The 24,365-nt window shown below is 36.5% G+C and overlaps 1 protein-coding gene across 16 annotated transcripts in view; it reads right to left on the reverse strand.

Annotated features, from left to right (window-relative positions):
* Positions 1 to 24,365, reverse strand: part of RPS6KA3 (ribosomal protein S6 kinase A3) — a 117,721-nt gene that overhangs the window by 57,893 nt on the left and 35,463 nt on the right. For 14 of the 16 annotated variants that reach the window (XM_063804053.1, XM_016942880.3, XM_063804054.1 and 11 more), the window contains one exon: positions 1,493 to 1,609. In XM_063804053.1, coding sequence (XP_063660123.1) covers positions 1,493 to 1,609 — 117 coding nt within the window. Of the gene's footprint in view, positions 1 to 1,492; positions 1,610 to 11,069; positions 11,203 to 24,365 lie in introns of those variants that run through there. The other 2 variants (XM_016942884.4, XM_016942887.4) reach the window with 2 other exon arrangements.

Below are 24,365 nucleotides of genomic sequence, written 5' to 3' on the forward strand. Positions count from 1 at the left end.
TGGGTTCAAAAGAGGTTAACAACTGTAACAAATTACCTATGTTAGCCAAGAATTGCTAAATACCCCCACTAAAATACAGAAGAGAGCTAAACTGGTGCTGTTCTGAAACTTGCAAAGCATGATATATTCAAATATTTCCTTACAGAGAAGTGGTAAGGAATCACTGCATTGTGAAAGTTGAATACAATCTCCAAATTTTCCTCTTGCCAAGAAACAATCTAGACCAGTGATCCCCAACCTTTTTTAGCACCAGGGACTGGTTTCATGAAGATAGTTTTTTCACAGACTGGCACGGTGGGAGGGGGAGATGATTTTGGGATGAAACTGTTCCACCTCAGATCATCAGGCATTAGATTCTCATAAGGAGTGCACAACCTAGATCCCTCCCATGTGCAGTTCACATCAGGGTTCGTGCTCCTATGAGAATTGAATGCTGCCACTGATCTGACAGGAGGTGGTGCTCAAACGGCAATGCTCGCCCGGGGGTTGGGGACCCCTGGTCTAAACAGATCAAGCAGTAGTAATTATGATGCTGTACTTCTCAAAATGGAGTACAGAAGTGCCCCTGAGGTGTGCAGTGTGTATGTATGTGGTGGGAGACAAGCGCTACATGAAAAACACTGATAAAGATGTTGCATCTTCGGCCGGGCGTGGTTGCTCACGCCTGTAATCCCAGCATTTTGGGAGGCCGAGGCAAGTGGATCGCTTTGAGCTCAAGAGTTTGAGACCAGCCTGAGAAACATGGCGAAACCCCATCTCTACAAAAAAACACAAAAATTAGCTGGGCGTGGTGGTGTGTGCCTTGGTCCCAGCTACTCAGGAGGCTGAGGCTGGAGAATTGCTTGAACCTGGGAGGCAGAGGTTGTAGTGAGCCGAGATCATGCCACTGTACTCCAGCCTGGGTGACAGAGGCAGACCCTGCCTTCTGGAGGAATTTTCCTTGGTGGCTTTGGGAAACATTTTTTGATATTAAAAACAAACACGATGTTACTGGATAAAATGCAAACTTTGCATTCATTTTAAAGACAAGCCAGGAGTCAAGAAAACTTCAAAATTGTAGCGGTAGCCCCCAACCCTACTTCTTTGGGAGCGTCACTCACTTTATGCTGGTATTAGAGTACGCTGGAAGGGAGGCTGAGATGCGCTGTATTGCAAGATCACCTTCCAACCCTACCCAAGGACTCAAAAAGAGGCCAGTGTATCAAGGGAATATCTTGTGATTTTTAACCATTTAAGAATCACAACTGGAGAGGTCATGTGGTCTTGAAGATAAAGTAGGAAGCAAATACTACCAATTTACTGAAGTCTCCAACGTACTTTTGAACAACTTTATTCACTTTCCCACTTACTGATAGTGAGAAATGTAAAAAAACAGAAAACATTGCTGGTAGGAAGACTGGTAGCATTTCATAAAATATTTGTTTCCTCATGTATATGAAATACATATGAATTGAAAAGACAACTCTTAAAAAAGCACACACTCATGACTTACCTTTCCAAATGATCCCTGCCCTAATACTTTTAAAAGTTCAAACTGGGAAGGATCTGCCTTTTCATGTCCTTCCTTTACATGATGTGTGATTGCAATTTCTTTGATACTGACTTCTTCCTGTTGAGATAAACGTAAGAGAGGCAAACAGGGTTAGCCAGAGCTATTTTCTCCCGCTAAAAATCAAACAATATTAATTTAATCTCACTAGAAATTAATTAGAAATCAATCTAATTTCTAAACATATTAGAAATCCCAAATTAACATACAAAAACCACCTTTTACCAACCCATCAAGTGAATATGCCACACACATATACTTTCAGGTTAAATGTCAGAGATAGTTATTATACCAGCCTACTACATAGGCCAATTTAACCTCAACATGACATTTAGTACTAAGTATTTCCAAGTCTTCATTCTCTCTACTGGAGATAATTAGAATAGTTTTATTGGGTGGGGGCAGAGGGTGTAAAGAAGTCTGAAAATAACAGATTGGAATAATCTGCTGTGCTCTGGTGTATGGTTATGCTACGCAGAACTAATGCTATTTAAAAAAAGTGTTTATTGAGGAGAGGGGTTGAAAAATATTCCAGGGTAAACATGGAGATTTCTAACCTCAATGTGGCTGTTTAAGTACACTAAAGTTTTATTCCTTTGAAATGTCTAAGTTACTTTCTGTTTCTAGAATAATCTGGGATCTGAGAGGGGAGAAAGGAGTAACTCTAAAACACAAAAGGAGAAAAGATTTAACATTTGGATGGATAATCAGACATGGAGAAAAATGACTATTCAGCATGATGGAACAGTGAGAAGTATCTGGGTTAAGAGAAGGATTTTAAAAGACAGTGAACATTTTAATATATTTGAGGAAAAGTGTCAGAACAAAGAGAAAATGTATGAAATACACACAGGATTTCAATTACTTATGTGAGATCAGCAGATTAGGTTATCTTATTTAATCAAGAAACATACTGTATGTTATAGTCAAAAATTACAACAAAACAAAACCTGACAAAATTAGAAACATAAGCCTGTCAAATAAAGACTAGCATTTCTATTTTGTTGACTATAATGTTATTTTTTTCTAGGTGCGTAAGTACTGTTAGTAGAATCTCAATGTGTTATGTAAACATAACTAATCCATTGTTTTTGTTATTATCATATCCCATACAAACATTTGCATTCAATTAACATTTTCTGAGATGTCCTTAGAATGCTGGCAATATAAGGAATTACAAAGATTTCTCAAAAGGACATACCAGAATACCCTAACATGGTAGCTTTTGAAAATGAGTAGTAAAAGGAAAAAAGCTCCCAGAAGAGGAGAAAAAGGAATCCAGGCCCACTACTTTATTTTGAAGACAGAGGCTGTAATTTGTAGGTTATCCTACTACTTAGGCAGTTCAATCATATTGGACTCTCCTGGGACTTCGGAAACAATAATCAAATCATTTCCTAACATCAGTTTAGCTCTTTATTTCACAATTTCCCATGCATTATCTCCTTTAATTCTCACAACGATCCTGTGCAGTAGGTATTAGCATAGAACCAAGCATTAGCTGACTCTTAAAACGCTACCTCTTTCCTCTAAATAAGACCAAGGTACAAGGGTTTCAGACACCCTTTTCTCCAAATGAGACCAAGGGCTTCAGAGTGATAGCTGTTAGTAGCCATTAGTACAACAGGAAAGGCAGGAAGCAAATTACCAAATTTAAAAAAAAAAAAAAACCTTTCAAAGAACAAAGTATATGTGGGATTAAGATTTAGATAGAAATCCAGGAAATACTATTATTGAGCACCCACTACATATCAACCCTGTGTTAGGTGTTTTTTCATGTTTTATATTCATGCTTCACAACAAATCTCTGACCACATATTTAATGTTAGAGAGGGCTGATACAACATAAACGAGTAAACCTTAGAACAAGCATAAACATTTCAGAGTTTTCTATGTACTCTCCCATTTACCACTAGAAATTTGACACATACTCTAAAAACAAACTGGTTTGAATATTCTATAGTCTGAAATTTAAAGAGATTAATTGAAGGCTTAAGATCACAAGCCAGTAAGTGGTAGACTTAGGGCTCAATTCTAGGTCTCCTGACTTTGAAAACAAGGCCCTTACCATTACACCACACTGAGATCAATGACAGGAAACCTATAGGCTTATGACCCTGGTCTTTGTAACCGGTCTGTTAGCTCAGTTGATTAGAGCAGTGTTCTTTGAACTTTTTGGTAGCACATCCTTAGCAGGAAAAAACAACAACAACAAAAAAAACCAAAACAACAAACAAAACAAAACAAAACAAAACCTACATACACAATATTTGTATCCTTAAAATTATATACACGTAAAGAAGTTCTCTTCTTTTCTTTTTCTATACCCCAAAGTGCTGTCACATCACACTCTGAAGACTAACCAAGTTAATGGGCTGGATTCCAGCATGTGTCAGTTAGCCTCGTATTAAAAAACAAAAAAAACCAAACCAAAACAACAACAACAACAACAAAACAAAAAAACTATCTGTTCAAGAGCCTAATTGGAATCTAGCAGCCATTTATGCCTTTAAATCATGAGGTCATGAAGAACTCTATTTTGTAATGTTATATATTTTTTACATTTTTCTTTTTTAGGTAAGTGGGATGTGATTTATCAGGTTACAGTATTTTTTCACCTTATATTTCATAGCAAATTCTACAAAAACTGATGGTCACAAATAAAGATGCAACACAAGCAGGGAAGAATAATCACTGAATTATAAACACATTCCATTTTGTAGCAGGCATACAGGATCAACCGTTACCCTTAAATAGTGTGAGCTACAATCAGGCCATGAATTTCAAAATAAACAACAATTACTACTCTCATCTTTGATGACTACCCTTCCTTTCATCTCATGTCAAATAAGTTACTAAAAAAATGCAGAGTCTGGCTGGACACGGTGGCTCATGCCTGTAATCCCAGCACTTTGGGAGGCTGAGGTGGGTGGATCACTTGAGGTCAGGAGTTCGAGACCAGCCTGGCCAACAGGGTGAAATACTGTCTCTAGTAAAAATACAAAAATTAGCTGGGCGTGGTGGTGGGTGCCTGTAATCCCAGCTACTTGGGAGGTTGAGGCAGGAGAATCACTTGAACCCAGGAGGCAGAGGTTGCAGTGAGCCAAGATCACGCCACTGCACTCCAGCCTCCTGGGTGATGAGAGCGAGACACCATCTCAAAACAACAACAACAACAAAAAGTCGAGTCTAGCCTGGGCAATATAGTGAGACTTTGTCTCTACCAAAAAAATTTACAAAATTAGCCAGGTGTGGTGGTTGGTGCGAGCCTGTAGTCCCAGCTACTCAGGAAGCTGAGATGTGAGGATCGCTTGAGCCCAGGAGGTCGAGGCTACAGTGAGCCATGATCATGCCACTGTACTCCAGCCTGGGCAACAGAGCAAGACCCCGTCTCAAAAGAAAAAAAAAAGTAGTGTCTCCCTTTGGTCCCTTCAGTATAACAACCACATACCGAAACACTTACTATGGATCAAGCACAGTGTTGAGAACACTTTTCATTCTTTCTTTTTCTATTTCCAGTGGTATCATCAAGGTATAAGCCTTCATTACCTTTCAGCTAGAAAACTGAAACTAGATTGGTTACTCATAATATCCCTTTCTGCCTGCGTCCACTCCAATTCATCTTTTTGACAAATTCATTTTCTGAAATTATACAGCTCCAGTCATATGACCAGGCTGTTCAGAAACTCCAAGTTTTCTCAAATTAAATGCACTGCTTCACCTTGGCATTCGAGGTCCTCTACAATATGGCCTCAACCTACTTTTGTGATATTATCTCCCAACATTCTCTTACACATAGCCTTTTGTCAACCCAGGTTATTTCTTATTCCCTAAACTTTTGTTTTTAAAATCAAAGTAATACATGCACATTGGTAATAAACAGCGGCAGAATAGCTTATGGTGAAAAGCAAGTCTCTTCTCACCCTCACGCCTAGACTTGAAAAAAAATTAGTTCTGCATCTACTTTGATAATTTCTTAATTTATTAACCTTAAGACAATGTCTGCTGACTTAAGAAAGGTGAGGGACTTACTTACATTATGCCCCTTCACTTCATGATCTTCCTCTCTATTGTTTGGTAATTATATTACCTTTACATACACTTCTTATCTTTTCTCTGCTTTGGACAGAATCCTAACTCTTCCCTTTGCAAAAGGAGGCTAATAGTGCCCATATATTCTTCTTCTTAAACTTCTTCCCATTTGCTGCTAGCTGTATGTAATTTTATTAATATTAAAGCTATTAATTTTAAGAAAATTAACATTTCCTGAGTTAATGGGCACAGCACACCAACATGGCACATGTATACATACGTAACAAACCTGCACATTGTGCACACGTACCCTAAAACTTAAAGTATAATAATAATAGAATAAAATAAAATAAAATAAAGAAAAAAAAAAAGAAAATTAACATTTCCTCCTGCAGCCACAACCAAATCCTTCATGCTCTCTCTATAGCCTGATTCTAAAGTTGAAAGCCTATAGACAACAGCATCCACATTATCATGACAATATATGGTTCAAATGAAGGCTAGGTAATATATTAAATTTCCTTTTATATGGGCCCATAACAACGACTCCCAGGCCAATCTGAGGGGACTTAAAAAAAAAAAAAACTTCATTAAATGTTTAAATTCATGATAAATTTTACTTTGATTCCCATTTGGATCATGAATTTATCATGCACTTTTCTATTTTTTCCTATTTTTAACAGCCTTCCACCATTCTTGGGGAAAGGGAAAAGTAATTTGACCACTATTCTTAATGTTTTCTTAGCCCTTAGCAATATTTTCCTTTCTTCTGAGAGCTCCTTTCTATCCTGGAGACCTCTCTTACTCTCCTATCGGGATTGGTGGTTCTGTAGGCCCGCTGCACAGCTATCATCTTGGGATAGCTCTTCAGTGATTTTCTGGTTGAATTCACTGTTTTCAGTTTTCTATGTCTCTTTCTTAGATTACCCCCTTGTAACTTCCAAAGAAAGGTGATGTGGAAGAAAACTTTCTGAACCTCACACATCTGTAAATGTTGTTATTTTGTCTTCCCATTTGTATAGTTTGGCTTAGTACCAAATTCCAGAAGAAAAATAATCTTGCCTCAGAACTTTGACACCATAGATCCACTGCCTTCTAGCATCCAGTTCTGCTGATGAGATGGGTGATGCTAGTCTAGTCACACTTTTTGGTAGGTCTGGTTTTTCCTTCTGGAAGCTTTAAAGATTTTCTCTGTCCTTGTGTTTCTGAAATTCCCCAATAGTGAGATAAATAGGGTCTTCTTTCCTTCAGAATGCCAGATGCTTGCTGAACCTTTATAATCTAAAGACCTGAATTCTTTAACTTTGTGGGGAATTCTAACATATCTTTGATAATTTCCTTCCACCCATTTTTCAGGGCTTCTCTTTTTGTGACTCTTCTACTAGTTGAATATTGTACGTCTGAAATGGAATCCTTTATATCATTTTTTTCTCCTATTTTCTGTTTCCACTTTTTTTTCTTTTTTTCTTTTTTTTTTTTTTTTTTTGAGACAGGGTCTCACTCTGTCACCCACGCTGGAGTGCAATGGTGCGATCTCAGCTCACTGCAGCCTCAACCTCCTGGGCTCCAGTGATCCTCCCACCTCAGCCTCCCCAGTAGCTGGAGCTACAGGCATGTGCCACAACACCTGGCTAATTTTTTGATTTGTTTGTAGAGACAGGGTCTCAACATGTTGCCCAGGCTGGTCTGAAACTCCTGAGCTCAAGCAATCCGCCTGCCTTGGCCTCCCAAAGTGCTGGGATTACGGGAATGAGCCATCATGTCCAGCACTGTCTCTACTTTCTAAGAGACTTTCTTGACTTTATCTTCCCACTTTCATACTAAATTTTTTATCCTGGCAAATCTTAAAGTAAATTTTCAAGTGTTCCTTTTCTTTGTGTGTGTGTGTGTGTGTGTGTGTGTGTGTGTGTGTGTGTGTATGTGTGTTTTAAAAAGCATCTTCCTCCACTCCCTACTCTCTTCCCCCCAAAACAGATGCAATCATTTCAAACCTCTTTAGGGATACAAACAGGGATTTATAAAATATTTTTCTAAATCAGGACTCAGAGAGTACGGAAAATACTCTTGAGGGTAGAGAGAAAAGATCAATTCCTGTGGCAAGTTTGACATTGGCTCAAGTTTCAAAAACCTGCCACTTGTTTTATCCTGAACACGCTTTTCTGTTCCTTCTAAGTTTAAATTTCATAAGACTTAAATTTTTACTAATCACACCAGCAAACTATTTTCTATCTACTTTATATATATGGAAAATTACAGTAGTATAATAGGCAAAATATCCTGGGTTGAGATCTCAATGCCCAGATTGTACTTAATGTCACCAGGTCATGGGACCATGACTATTTTAGAAATGAATCTAAGGTTCAACCAGGACATAATACTAATGCTTGGGCAATCTTGGACAACAGGTAGGAAAGCAACAATGTACTTTTCTAGCTCATACTTGGAATCTAATGAGATGGATGCAGAAAGGAATATCAGATTTCCAAGGGCAGTGATAAGCCAAGAACAGACTGACATGTGCATGTGACAAACATATCTTATGTCACTAAATCACCTGTTACTGAAATAAATCTGTCACATGAAAACATAAAATTATAGTTTGACTTGACATTTTGTAAAACTGTATTTTTGCCTATAAGTACATGGTAAAGCAGCTATATTAATAGTTTTATGGAAAAATATTATGTTAATAAACTGGAACATAGATATAAATTATATACATTCTAATTATTCTGTGAGGCTCACATATTTTTACATTCTCTGGCACAACTGTTTTTTAAATGATAAATGGATATCTGTCCATTCATTACCACAAAAAACTTACTTTGTGCATTTAAAAACAGTAATAATAAATTCCATGCTATTATTTTTACAAAGACTGTTGATTTGATAAGCAAAAGTCTGACTGTGGGCAAAATTTTCAGGATGGCAGCAGATCTACATCACGTCCTCTTTCATTCTTCCTACATTTCCACCCCTTTCAGACATTTGCCACCTCCCTCAGCCTAGGTGTTCAATACCCTTAAGCTATGTACGGGAATTCACTAATTCATTCATCCATCCATTTAAACATTTATTTTTGAGTACCTGATACATGCTAGGTACTCTTCTAGGCGCTGGGATATACAATAAGTCAAATGGACCAAAAACTTTGCCGTTTTGACAACAGACCAAATAATAATAATAGGTAAATAAAGGTTAGAACATGATAAATACTATGAAGAAAAGATATTGAGTTGAGTAAAGAGATGAGAATAGCAGATATGGAAAGGGGGGGATTGTAATTTTCAATAAAGAAGTCAGGGCAGGCTTTATTAAGAAGATGCTATTTGAGAAAGACCTGAGGGAGGTGAGAAAGTCAAGCACCTGGGGGAAAAGCATTCCTGGGAGAGGCACAAGCCAGTACAAAGGCCACAGCGGGAGCACACCTGGACACTAGAGTTTAAATCAGAGAGTATGAAAGAGAGGTAGAGAAGAATGAGGTCAAGAGAGAACTAAAATTCAGGCGGCTCTCCTGCTTTTGCTTTTTCCTGAATGCCTGGTCCCAGTGAAAATGTTTCTGATCTATGACATACTCTGTTAGGACCATTCCTTTTTGTTGGAAGGCCATTCAAATTATGGGCTAGGTATTGTACTAGGTGTTAGAGATACTAAGACAATTTACCTGGATCTCAAAGATTTATTATTAGATAAATATCTGTTGAGATACGACCCCTGATGGATAAAACAAAGTCAGTTCAGTTGAAACATATACTTTTAGAAATTCTGTAAAGAGTGTCATTTTGGACATCATGGAAAAATGAAGAGAAAATTTATGGGCAGGTGGATCTTTTGGTGTCCCTCAGTCACACAAAAAGCCACCCAGTTTATTTCCCAGGACCAACAAAACGTCCTTAGGTTTATACCTCAATGGTCTTTAAGGTCCACTCTTTAGTGGGGAAAAAATAATCTAATGTTTCCTTTTCAAGTTGTGAGAGAAAAATATCATTTTGATCTTAAAATGTAAAAAGGATTAAAGAAAAGAAACTGAAATTAATGTTGTCTATTTGAATTATCGAAAACCTAATATTGTAACATGCTAACTAAGAAAACAAACTGAGAGATATTAACTGATTTCAAAGAATGATTCAACATTTGGCATTATGCCCTGCCTTGTATACATAATTTCCTTTTTCCTCCCCTCCCCTGAGTCAGGAAGTGTGTTCTTGAGGCATTTGTATTTTCTAAATTGTTTTGAATGCCAGAAAATATTATTGAAGCTTGAAGTAAAATATTTAAATGTTCCTTGGTAAAAGTCAATAAGTACTTTCTAACTATGGATGTGTAACCATTTTTTGTTGTACCATAAAAAAGACCTTACAAATGAAAAATGCATACTTTATTTGCCCCTTAAATGTCATTCTAAATTAAACTATCACCCTTTATATAGATACCTATAGTTCTATAACATGTAGTTTTATTTTAAAAAGATATGTTAACCTCTTTGTAGATGATCAAGATACATAAAAATTATTTTGCTGTGACACAAAATTAGGCTGGTTATTCAAGCCATGGTGTGAAACTACGTATTAATATATTCTAGATTACAATCTGACTGAATTCAATTTACTTCATTTGCTGATGGAATGATAAATAAGCTCAACATTTTTCATTTAACCAAATTCTTTAAGAGAGCTTTAAGCTCTTATAAGTCAGCTCCTTTTATCTATGTTTGAGAAAACAGCAAGCTGGTTCTCCAGATTAACATTTCTAATCACCGCCACAAAGAGCAGAGTTTTCTCCCAATCTGGAATCCTGATCAGCAAATTTAATTCTCTTTAAAGAGCTGCTGGATAGCACAATTCTCATGGCAAAATATCAAGTTGATTTTGGCAGGATTGTAGATTAAATATATTGCAAATTAACATCCACTAAGCCCATTTTAACAGAATAATTCTTTGAAAATTGTTCCTACTCTAAGTCAGATAAAATTACTTGCTTAAAGTTACTTAAATATGGAGTTGCTTAAAAACTTCCAAGTTTTTACAGGAACCAATTTCCACCAAAATGTGATTTTAAGTTATTGACTGCTTAAAATAACATACTCTCCTACCCACTAAAGTTGTTTTCATTATAGTAATCTCCTAAATATTAGCAATTTTGCAATTCTGTTTATGCCTGGTTTAATTTTGAGAGTTACAGTCATTTGTTTTACTATACAAAATTACAAACACTAGCAAGATAAAAATTACTCTAGCACTAAAAAAAAACAAAAACAAAAAAACAACGTAAAAGTCAGTTGACAAAATATACAGAGTTGAAATGTATAATACACATAACTGGCTTTTAGTAAACAGAGTTATTATCCTTTAAAAGTTCTATCAAAACTGGCTTTGAATTTTGAAAAGCTGCTTTAAAGAACATATAAAACGAAATAACTAATTACTATAATTATAGTTAGCTCCAACTAAAACATTTTATTCTATAAAAGAAGCTGAACAGAGCTTACCTGTATAGAGCGAACACGAAAAGACAAAAATTTAAACATGGCTACGAAACCATGATGGTGATAAAAGAATTTCTGACGGTAAAACTTAAGTTAGAAAGGGAAGGCCAAGCCCCTGCAAAGTTTTCTCCTACCAGCTGTTCCGGCAATTAGAAAATTTCCTGTCAGGCGGGTCCTGAAAATGCTAGAAAAAGAGGCTGGACAATTTTCCTGTGGTAAAAGAAAGAAGAAACCTGCCGGCAGGGGCACTAATGTAGCTGGATAGGTAGGGAGGCCAGAATAGGAAACCAAAACAGATTTGCTGATAGCCAAATCCTGTTGAAATATTCTTTTCTCCTAGTTCCCAGCAATCCGGACAATTTTCACAACCAGTGAAACAAACGTTATTATTTTAGAATCCTGAGAAATGCCAGAATTTCTTAACTGTATGACCCTTTAAAACAACTGAAACTAGTTGCCACTACTAAAAGTTGCTAAACTGATGCACAAGTGGAATTTGACCCTTTGCAGTGTGTTTATACACACACTCAAGCCGTGGTCTCAAGATAATTTTAAGGTTATACACAGGCATGTCATGGGTGTTCCCTGTCAATGAGGAAGAGTTTCATAACTATAGGTAGAAAATGAAGACCACAGGCAAGAAACTTTTAAAATTGTGATGTAAGGACAAATGCTACCTGTCTTAAATGAAAGTAAATTACTTTTGAATTTATGTTAGTCATAAGCATTAATTATCAACCAGGTTAAAGACTTAAAGGCCCATAGTTAAAAACTCACATTCCTAGTTGATAAAATATAAGTTAAAAAAAAGAAGTCCAATCCTTGGGTTATTAGCAAAATGAAACACTTAAGAAGCCATGTTGGAAAAGAAGGAGGGGTCAAGCTACCATATAATCCCTTACTCCATTTCATTTCATCCTCTAATACGTTATAGAAGTTTTTCTAAGGTATTTTTACTTTGGAAAATGACAGGTATGCCAATATTCAGAACATAATCACTGTAATAGTGGCATTTAAAACAACCAAAGGACAACAGCTTCAAGAGTTGTGGGATAATGCTCTGCTTAATGAACATTTAATCTATGTGGAACCAACAAAAACCTCAAGTGTTAATCTGCACAGCCTGTAAGAATTTAATAAAAGCATGGAATTTTCAAAATCTAAAGACACTCTAGAAAATACCAAGAATAATCAGCTCACTTTCTGGATGAAGAAACTGTGGTCAAGGTAGGCCCATATTTGGTGATAGAGCTATCTATAATGGGAGTTCAGTTTAGTACCCATTTATTGAGCAAACATTAGAGAGACCATTTTGTGCTACAGATTCTACATGAAAAGCCAGGGCTCTTCCTCCTCTATCAAATTTTTATGAAAATGTTCTATAAATGACCTAATGGAAGTTGAAGAGTAACTAAAAAAAAAACCTTGCTCAATTTAAAAAATTATCTTATACAATCAAATACATTAGCAGCAACAGGAACCCAAATAAATATCTAAGATAGAACTTTGAATTCCGCCCGGAAAACTGTGCACTCCTCTTGTTTAAAAACGCATGCTTCAGTTTTTCAGCAAGGCAGACACTTAGGAACTCTCCCATCTCCCAAAAGGAATTACTTAAGACTCCTTACAATGGAACTCCAAAAGGGCAGCAAGGCTAGGACAACGGCCTAACACAGAATGGCAGTCTGAACATGAGGTGGCTCTTGAGACTATGTCAGGAAAAAGCATCATCTTTACTGCACAACTCATGAAGTAGGATATCTCTGTTAAGTAGCAGTCATTGACTTTATTCAAGTAATATTTTTAAACATGAGCAACCAAATACCCTTTTTTAAACTTAAAGGATTAGTGAAAATTGGCTTTAATTACTACCAGTGCTCAGGTTAATAATTCACATTTTGCGTGTGTTATGGTTTTTAATAATCAGCACTAAAATGAAGCAATATTTCAGACACCAAAATCTGAAATAAGTCTCCAAGTTGAAATAATACCTTAATTAAAACAGTGTGGTACTGCTGTAAAACACAAATAGAGTGACTGAAAAGAATGTGGCACTGTACATCAGAGGGAGATGTTAGGATATATGGCTACCTGTTTGGAGAATGCACACACCATAAGGGATAGTATTAATACAGATTTGATTATAAAATTTTAAAAGGTCTTTACATCAAAAGGCACCAAAGTTAAAAGACTAGCTCATGTGATTGGAATTCCTTATAATCACATTACAACTCATCAATGAGCAATTGCTTTATTCAGGTGTTATCTATCTCCTAACCAGAATGTGAGCTCTTGAAGTCCTTTGGTACATCTCTTATGGTATTTATTACTGTTTAAGCACATCCCATTGCCAGATTAATCTTGAGATTAATACCAAATATCACACATAAGACCTCAAATAAATGGCTGCCTTAATAAATATCATATGCTGAAATCTGAAATGGATGCTACTTGTGTGGTTGTGCACATGAAACTAGATACTGTTCTTTTTTTCCATCTCTAAAATTTCTTAAAATTTATCTCACTAAAGTTTTGTTTTAAACATTTTATTGATTTAATCATTTACCTTATTATTTAAAAAGTAACTACTACTATAAAAATAATGGATGCCCATTATAGAAAACTTAGATAATAAACAAAAAGGGAAAAAATTTTAAAAAATCACTATTTTGGTGATTTTCTTTCCAGTCTTTTCTATGCACATATATGGACCATACTACACATAGTATCACTTTTTCTGTAAAGGGACAGATAGTAAATATTTTCAGCTTCGCAGGACATACGGTTTCTGTCAACTCTGCCAGTGCAGTGAGAAAACGAATGGGTAAGGCTGCGTTCCAATAAAACATCTTTTACAGAAACAGGTGACAGGCCCATGAGTGTAGTTTGCTGACCCCTGTTCTCTAATCTTCAATGCATTATTAAGAACTGTTGAAAATTCTATTATACAAATCTCCTATTGTTGGGTCTTTGCTCTACACGATGGTCTGTCCCATCCTTTGTACACATTCACATTTAGAAATAATTTCTAGAAGTAGAACTGTACATTCAAGAGTATGCAGCATTAAGGTTTTTGATCCTAACTTATTTGGCACGTTGTCCTCCAGGAAGAACCTGAATAATAAGGAAGGAACCACATCAAGACCTTGGGCAGGGGTAAACTACAGCCAGGCCTGGCCAGCCTAAGGGCCAAATCTGCCCATGTCCATCTCTGTTTAAATATTATCTTCAACTGTGTTTGCCCACAATGGCTACCGCCGAGTTGAGTATTTGCAAGAGAGATCATATGGCCTACAAAGTCTAAGATATTTATTTACTATCTGGCCCGTTATAGACAAAGTTTGCTGACTCATGGGGTAGAGTCCTCAAACAGAATGAACAGCAAATGCCAAAGCACAGAGATAGGAATTAGCTTAATGAATTCAAGACACAAAGGAAAGGCCACAGTGGCTAAAATGCAATGAACATCAAGGAAAGAGGAAGGAAATGAAGAGGTAGCTTAGGGCCATATTAAGTGAGGCCTTAGACCCAAGAAATTTGGGTTTGGATTTTATTTCAAGTGTAATGGGAAACTAATCTTGCTCATTTTAGGCAATGACATTATTACCTATCTCAAAAACCTATGAGTCCTTTCTGGTCTTTCCTTTCTTATCTAATTTCCTTCCTTTCATATTTAACCCCTCAATAAATTCTACTAATTTTATCTCAAAAATAAACCTAAAATCTGTCTATTTCTATTTCCTCTGCCATTCCCAGTACAAACTATCATCTATTGCCATAAGACTGGTTTCTCTGCTTCTAAATTTTCCCTGTGCAATCCTTTATCTTCACGGCAGCCAGAATAATCTTTTTTTTGTCAGAAATTTTTATTTATTTAAAGAAATAACATTGGTTATTGACTAGACGTATATCATTATGGTTTAGGGTATGAGATATAGTGTCCAATGTGGTATCATTAGTTTAATAACAGCAGCCAGAATAATCTTAAAACAGAAAGCAGACTAATTTATGCCCCTACCTCAAATTCTTCAATGGCTTCCCATCACAGAACAAACTCCAAACTTCCCATCGTCTACAGAGCTTAAAGTAAGCAGTAGTAAATGCTATCTTGATCCTGACTTGGAGATATACTCACTAATTCATTCAGACATAATGTGAATATTTGGTTTTAGATATATAGTGTTAAAGTCTAGTTCCTCTTTACTAAAAGAGGAATGAGTGCTAAGTTTTGTGTAATGTCTTTTTATCTATTAATATTGTCACTTAATTTTTCTTCCTTTGATCTACTGATAACTTAGACAAATAAATTTCTTAATATTGACCTATGCTTGTATTTCCGGGAAAAATCCATTGTTTTAGTATAATTCTATACTTAATTTGTAAATATTTTATTTAGGATTTTTGCATTTATATTCATAAATTAAACTGGCACATGGTTTCCTTTTCTATGCTAACTCATTTTCGGGACTATGCTAATTCTATAAAACAAGAAGGCAAGGCAGATTTTTTCCTATGTTTTGGGACAACTTAAAAGACCACAGAGTGATCTATTTCTTGAAAGTTTAGAAGATTTTTCTCTTAAGAAATCACTGAACTTGGCATTATAATGGTGGACGGAAAGTGTGGTAGTGCTAATTTTTTAAGATTTCAACTTCTCCCAAGGCTATTGGTATACTGTTTCTCTCTCCCTTCCCAAATTTAGATTTTCCTAAAAAAGCATACATTTCACCAACTTTCATATTGGTATACTGTTACACTTAGTATTCTATTAAGTTTTTGAAATTAAACCTAAGGAAAATTTCAACCATATGCAAAAGTAGACAGAATAGTATAACCTTCATGTGCTCATCACCTAAGTTTAATAATCTTCAACTCACAGCCAATCTTGTTTCATATGCTCACTTCCCCAGCTCCTGTAGTTAATTATTTTGAAGCAAATCTCAGACATTATATCATTTTATCTGTAAATATTTGGGTTGTTATGATGTTTTAATCTCCTTCCTATCTGTGCTTATATCCTGTTTTGCTTTCCTAATGTTGTGGATTTGCTTTTGTGTGTTTTCCCTTGTTTTCTAATTCGCTGATTTTTGAAATTATATTTAATTCCTTCCTCTTGCTTTTTATAGGTTTACTTTGTAGTTCTTTTTTTCTAGTTTCCTTCACTGAGTCCTTAGTTGCTTTGAGTTCTCTTATTTATTAATAAAGTTTTCTTTCAAGTATAACAATAACATTTAAGATACTACTATATTCTAGGCACTGTGCTTTACATGAAATTATCTCAGCTGATTCTCACCAATGAGGTAGGAACTATTATCCACACTGGATGAACAGACTAAGGCTTAAAGAGAAGTTAAATAATCTGCTGCCCAAGTTCTTATAGTTTGGATGTGGAAGTGGTCATGATGTTGGTGGATGCATAACCAGGTAATTTGGTTTGGGGAAGGAGAGTGCACATGAATGGTCGGTGACTGACTTAGGTAAAAAAACAGGAGGTGCTGAACCTTTTCATCAGACCCCAAAGGAAGAGGGCTGAGTATGGGGACTGTGACAGAGTTCCTGAAAACTTTTCTACACCATACATAACACCTGTCTGGCAAAACCCCAACCATGATAAAACCCAACTATTAACCATCCTCATGACCCCATGATGACTGAACCCTGTTGAAAAAAAAATCGACCCATACGACAAAAGCTTAAAATTAACATGTTCTTAATTGATTCCACTGGATACTTTTGTGTGTGTGGATCATTCCTTTTTTCAGACACTAAAAGATTTAATTTATAAGGATTTCCATCTAAGTGCAGGACAGTTAATTTTTTTAAGCACACATCCATCAATAGACAGTGTTATAAAGTGGTAAAAGCCTAAGGTTTTAAACCAGAAATGGGAAATAAGTTTCATGAAGATGATCAACTTGAAACAAATGGTAGTGTCTTCCTAGAGCACTGAGCGGGATTTCCTAGAGCACTTTCAAAGTCCTGTCTAAATGGAAAGCATGCTATGTTTCACTCACAGAATCTCCCGTGGGCATGAAGAGAGGGTGAGAGGCAGCAGCACCATAGCCCCAGGTCTGAATTTTGCAGTAAGTCACAATATACCCTAGGTGGTATCACTTCTCTTCCTGTCCACACATTTTTTTTCTTGCTTAGCCTGAAGTTCTTTTTACTTAGTCATGCTTGTCTAAAATAGTTAAATTACAATACTCATTTAGGTAAAGGGGTTACAACTTTCGATATGCCAGTATTTCAGGTTGACTCAACCAACCAACCATTCATACTTGAACATAATTAAGTCACTTTGCTTTCTTTCAAAATATGGATGAGATCACTGAAACTGAAGGAATGGGTATTGTGATGAATATACTAGAACAGAAGAGAAGCAATTTTGGGTCAGAGGCACCATAGGAGGGAGGTAAGCCATGATAAAAAGGGGAGGTTTTTTTTTTTTTTTTTTAAGCTCTTAGGGGTGGAGGAACAGGACACTAGGAAGTGAAAAAATAGCCCTGAAAGACAGCCAAAAATGTAGCAAAGGGAAACCTTTGCCTGTGCTTGGAAATTTTCCTGGTGTATACACCCTATTTAATTCCACCATGCAGTACTAATTATACTGCTATTTATCTCAGAAATATTTTCCTAAGTGGTATATACTTAAATCTACTAGGGTATTTTCCCCCAAGCTCTGAGTGCTCAAATACACTCTCAACCAATGAGAGTTAGAACGGCAGACAATAAACAATCAGTCAATAAGTGTTATTAATATACCATGGTACAAATTTTCCCTGCCAATGAGCACTCTATTGTATTTTCCTGTGTTGAGTGAGTAATTCACTGCCTACTGTCTACTCTGCTAGGGCTTCTCTTTCCACAGTTTGTGTTTGAACCATGATGGCTGTAATAGGTGTGCAATGGTATGCTGTTAACATGGCTGTTAAGGATCATTTTGGATGCTCAAATGCAAGTTTTAAGGCAACTTTGTGTGAAGTAAAAGTTTTTACTTCAGTTAAGTAAAGACAGGAAAAGGTTGAACCTTTAGAAAGCCAGAAGAAAGGATAACAGCATTAAAATGCCAGAAGATGGAAAAGAAGTGGGGCCGAGTATGGTGGCTCATGCTTGTAATCCCAGCACTTTGGGAGGCTGAGGCAGGTGGATTACTTGAGGTCAGGAGTTTGAGACCAGCCTGACCAAGACAGTAAAACCCCATCTCTAAAATACAAAAATTAGCTGAGTGTGGTGGCATATGCCTGTGATCCCAGCTACTCGGGAGGCTGAGGCAGGAGAACTGCTTGAACCTGGGAGGCGGAGGTTGCAGTGAGCCACTGCACTCCAGCCTGGGTGACAGAGTGAGACCCTGTTTCCAAAATAAATAAATAAATACATAAATAAGAAGTAGATCTAAGATACGGGAGACAGGCAGATAGCAGGGCAAAGAACAAAGGGCAAAAGAAGAGATTAAGTGTGTGAAGAACAGAAAAATCCAGCCAGAACAGAATGGCTCTATCACAAATAGAAACCAAGGGGATATGTTCAAGAGACATCACAGGATTAACTCCATACACTAAGAAGGTCTGAGTGACGGTATTTAATGTTCAGGAGAAATCGGGCTCTCCTTCATGACTATCCTTTTAGTCAAACTGATTTAGCTATCTCCAACACATCTCACTTTTCCTCCCTTTGACTTTTGTTTACACCATTTTCCCATAAAAGTGCATTTACCCAAATGTTGACATTTACTTCTCAAAAATCCTGTACCTATTTTTTAAGAATCAGGTTAAATTTCATGCCTTCTGTGAATTTTTGCCTGATCACACCAGTTACAACTACTTTTTAAATTTCACTTGAATTTTTATCAAAGGCTTTATAAAGGGTCAAAAAACATTTCAAGGCTTGTAATGAGAAAGCAGCAATATCTATGCTCTTGGTACCCTTTCAGTTCTTTTCATTGTTCCCTCTGGTATTTGCCTTTATGTGATAAATAATAACCTTATAATACTTTCTCTTGATTGATCAATTTCAGATATTACCTTTAGACACCCTATTATAGATGACTTGGCACTCATATCACGGATTTTGGTTAAATCAATATTTAGTCTTTACAATTATTATGACTATGTAAACACTGCTCACTGCCGAGGTAAAGAATATACTTTAGTTACATCTCTTGTGTACAATTTTTGTTTTTCCTTAAGTTTACAGTTGCTTTGTTTTTTAATTTGCTTTTATTTTCTTTGTACCTATTTCAAATTCTTCCTACTCTGCAACAGCCTCTCAAGTGAATTTTCAATACCCAAGTCTATTTAGATTCATCACTTCTATTCCCCCACCTCTTCCCCCAATCCTATTCCTGGAGGCAGCATTCTTGAAATTATCTGTCTACTTCAATCTGGACTGAGTACTCTCTAAGCTTACTGAATGAACTAGTCTTCTGAAGCTTCCTTTAATCATCATAATGGGAATAAACTTTCATCATGCTTGTAGTACTGGATCTTTTGTTGCCGAATCCCATGTCTCTCTTACTTAGTTAATAACCCTCTAGTGTTGGCAGAGCCCATTTTCCAGCGACTTCCTAAAATAGGTCCATATCTGAAAATATCTTGGCTGAAAATCATTTTCACTAAGCATTTTAAAGGCGTTGCTCCTTGTTTTCTAACTTTCGATGCTGAAAAGTCTAATATTCTTCTAGCCAATCTTTTATATAGGATTAAAAAAATCTCTAAAAGCTTTTAGGGTCTTCCCTTTATCACTAGTGTTTTGATATTTCAGAGATGAGCCTTCTTGAGAGTAGGGCTTTTTAAAATTTCTCTCATTAATAGGCTTTCAGAGGGACGTTGTAATCTGGAGACTCATGGTCCTCACTTTGGAAAATTGCTTTTTTTTTTAAATTTGGTATTTTAGTATTCCACTTAATCTAAAAGCATGATTATCACTATACCATTATGAAAGAAAAGATGCTGTCAATTAATATATGTCATACTATGGATTATAATAACCATTCTGATTTCAGAGATATTACAATGTAAAAAAAAAAGTTTCTTATGGTATTTCTTTCCTGCTTTCTTCCCCTTCATTTCCTCTATTGTCTCTTTCTGGAATTCCTATTAGTTAGATGTTAGATTGCTCTTCTTTCTTTTTCTCTCCTACTTTCTACCTCTTATTGTTCTACTTTTTGAGAGCTTTCCTCAATTTTAGTTTGTAAATGTTCTACTAAAATACAAAACATTCCTATTATATTTTTAACTTCTAAGAGTTTCTTCTTTTATGATTTCTTTTTTATGGCAAGTTACTTTTTCTTGGGGAATCAATTTTGTCTCAACACTCAGAGGACACTAATTAAACTTGCTTTTTCCCTGCATTGTTTGTTCCTCCAAGATCTCATTCTTTTATACTGGAAGACTTCCTCAAATAACTGGTGATATTTGGCTTTCCATAAATATTTGAGTGAGGCATTAAGAAGTGGCCTGGAAGTTATTGGCTTGTCAACTGGGAGGCTTTCTTATAGGTTAACTAGCCAACCAGGCAGCCTTTACACTAAAGGTCGCCCAAAGGACAGTATCTGACATTTCTTCAGTCACAACGCTCATCCTCCTTCCTGGAGGATATGGTCCCTAGTGGTTGGAATGGGACCAGGTCACCATTCAGTAATAGGTTTTCACTTGACCTCCCTGTTTCCAGCCCAGTGCCTTACTCTACACTTCTTCCTGTGTCCAAGGTGCCCAAGTATACAGCTTCTCTGGTTTTCTCTGTGAAATACCTTCTGTCTCCAGAGGAGAGAGGATCTAGAAACTCTTTATATCAATATTCAACCAATCTCTGTTTTCAGCCCCATGCCATACGTCCATGTTCCACAGTACCTGGCGACCCCATTTTTGAGCTCTTCTGAGGCTCTGTGGGCCTTGAATAAGACTTGCTCACCATTAGGATATTCCTCTAAAATCACTTATGTTCTATTAATTTCATCTTGTTACCACTCTTCTATCTGCTTTTCATATTTATATCTTGTGGTTCAAGTTACAGATATCTTCTGATTTCAAAGACCAAAGTTCTGATTTCTTATTCTCCTTGTTGTTTTGGGCGGTAATTTCCCAGAGAAGAAGAGGACAAAAACAACTTTATTTTGCCATTTTTAAAGCTGCAAGTTTCCCTTATATGCTTCTGTAACAACGAATGTAGCAGAGTACTTGGCACCTAATAGACATTCATTAACTACTTTGTTAGTGAATGACTAGATGTAGTTAGAATATGGACTAAGCTACTATAAGAAAAAGATCCCCAAATGCGACAACTCAAACAAAGTAAGTGCCTTTTTTTTTTTCCCCTCACAGAGCAGTCCATAGGTTAAGAGCATACTTTTGGGTGAAGAGGTGTCACTAGACCATTAGGTCATTAAGGGACCCAGATTTCTTCTCTTATTATCCACCTTCTCTACTGTCTTGTTCTAGTCGAAAGTGGCTTATCATTACATTCTGCATTCTAGCCCATGGAAAAGGGGCCAATGAACCTGCAAGAAAGCCTACCAGCTGACGACCTCCATACATAAATTTATTATCTCACAGTTTTGGTGGACCAGGAATCTGGGCCAGCAACTATGTGAGCTTAGAAGCAGATCCTTCCCTAGTCAAGTTTCAGATGAAACTCTACCCCTGGTCCACACCTTAATTTCAAGTCTGAGAGAGCCTCTGAACCAAAAGATGCGGCTAAGCTCTGCCCAAATTGCTGGTCCACAGAAACTGGGAGATAATAAATGTGTGTAGTTCTAAGCCACTAAGTTTGGAGTAATTTGTAACACATCAAATAGATAATACAACATCTCAACGTTCCCTATGTAAATTATTAGTAGTTGACAAAAGGAAAACTTTTAATTATATATAAAAAGCAAATACAATTTTAAATTATAAGGTTAATAAATATTTTGACAATCTTTTGTATTTAATATCATTAAATAAATATTAAATACCAGGCTTTTATCTGACACCTAAGCCTAATTTGTATAATCTGGAATGATCTGCTCAACAGTCTCATCCACATTGCTGGTAGTATCTTAGTCCTGCATCTTTCTGACCTGTCTCTAGAATGCAGGTTCTTGCAGATGTAAATGCTACTAAAGCCATGAGTAGGAGAAAGTACAAACCATTTAACATCACAATGGAAAATGCTTTTAGACTACAGAGAATAAAAAATTTGGAGGTTTTCCTTCTGATTGTTTTTACATTAGCTTACATGTAAATATATATACTACAGACTAATGAAGTAAACTGCCTCAAATGGTTTTGGAGAGGGTAGGAATCTGAAGGTAGCTCAGGGCACTAGGCCCCATGCCTGGGTCCCTATGCTAGCTAAAACTTAATCCATTCATTCATTTAATTAACAAATACTTATTGAACACCAACTGGGTACTGGGCACAGACATAAAACAAGGAATAAGTCAGACTTGGTCACTGCCTCATTCAACTCACAGTTTAGTAGGGAATATAGACCAAGTAAATAAGCAATGGAATCTGGTATGGTGTTGCCATTTAAGGTATGCATAGGCTCCTGTGGCAGCAAAAAGGAAAAACACTTAACTCAAGGTCAAAGTGGAAGTGGTAGTTGTAAAGGGAAGACATCTCAGTTGAAATGACATCTAAACAGATCTGAAAGATGACCAGGAATTAAGTAGTGGGGATGGCGGTAAGGGAAAAGAATTCTGGGAGAAGGAACATTGCCTTTGAAAGCCCATAAGCAAAAGAGAAGCTGATACATTTGAGTGACTGGACTTTCAGTAGAGGGTAGAGGTGTGCGGCTAGAGAGGATGTGGAGAGAAGTATGCAAAGCCTTATTATGCAGGGCCTGGTAGGTCATGTTATGGAGGTTGGGTTTTTATTTAAAGGAACCATAAAACTATGGAGGTGTTTTAAGCAGAAGGTTAAACTGATCTTATTCTTCCACAACTGACATAACGTTCATGACAATTTGTTTGATTTCTGAAAAGTTAACACTCCTAAGATGCTAAAAAACAGATAGAAACACCTAACATTTTAAATATATATACGCAATAACCAGATGGAAAACATAGCAGAAAAAAAATCCCACTTACGACATAACAAAGACTATAAAACTATAAAATACCCATAACTTGTCTTAACAAATGCACAAGAACTGTATGTAAAAAACTATAACTTTTTTTTTTTTTCAGACAGGGTCTCACTCTGTTGCCCAGGCTGGAGTGCAGTGGCATGATCATAGCTCACTGCAGCCTCAAACTTCTGGGTTCAAGTGATTCTCTGCCTCAGCCTCCCAAGTAGCTGGGACCACAGCATATGCCACCATGCTTGGCTTATTTTTAAACCTGTAGTAGAGACAGGGACTTACTATGCTGCCCAGGGTGGTCTCGAACTCCTGGGTTCAAGCGAACCTCTTGCCTCAGCCTCCCAAAGTGCTGGGATTACAGGCATAAGCCAACACGCCCAGCCAAGAAACCATAAAATTTTGATAAAGAATATAAAAGAAAATCAGAAAGAATGAATGTTCCTGAATGTGAAGACTCAATATTGTTAAAATAATTTTTCATGTTAATCTGTAAATTTAAGGCAATTCTCATAAAAATCCCAATAAATTTTTCAGAAGTACTTGATGAACTGATTGTAAAGTTTATCTGGAAGATTAAATGTGTAGGACTACATTTATAAGACTACATATAAGACTTTTTACAAAAGTAAAAAGGTGGGAAGGCTTGCTTTACCACATTTAAAAAAAATATAATAAAATGACAGTAATTGAAAAAGTATGTAAAGTCAAAATATTCAGGGGGATTGTGGGTTGAATTGTGCCCTCCAAAAAGGTATGTTCAAGTAATCCCCGGTAACGGTGAATGTGACCTTATTTGAAACCAGTGTCTTTGCAGATGTAATTAAGATGAAGTCATATTGGAGTGGGATGGTCCCAATCCAATGACTAGTGCTCTCATGAGAAGAGGGAAATTTAGACACAGACACAAACAGAGAGATCATCTGATGCCCGAGGCAGAGAGTGGAATGATGTATCTACAAGCCATGGAATGCCAAGGATTGCTGGCAAACACCAGAAGCTGGAATAGGCAACAAAGGAACCTCCCCGAGAGCCATCTGTTGTTTTAAACCACCCAGTTTGTGGTAATTTGTTATGGCAAAGCAGGAAACTGATACAAGGGGTATAAGGCAATTTTATACATGATAAAAGAGGTATCTCAAATGAGTAGGGAAATAATAGATTTTATTTATTCAATAAATAGAGGTTAGGATAACAGGCTATCTATTTGGAAAGAAAAGTTAGATTTCTACCTCATAC

The sequence above is a fragment of the Pan troglodytes genome, chromosome X, assembly GCF_028858775.2.
Source record: "Pan troglodytes isolate AG18354 chromosome X, NHGRI_mPanTro3-v2.0_pri, whole genome shotgun sequence".
In the NCBI taxonomy this organism is placed as follows: Eukaryota; Metazoa; Chordata; class Mammalia; order Primates; family Hominidae; genus Pan; species Pan troglodytes.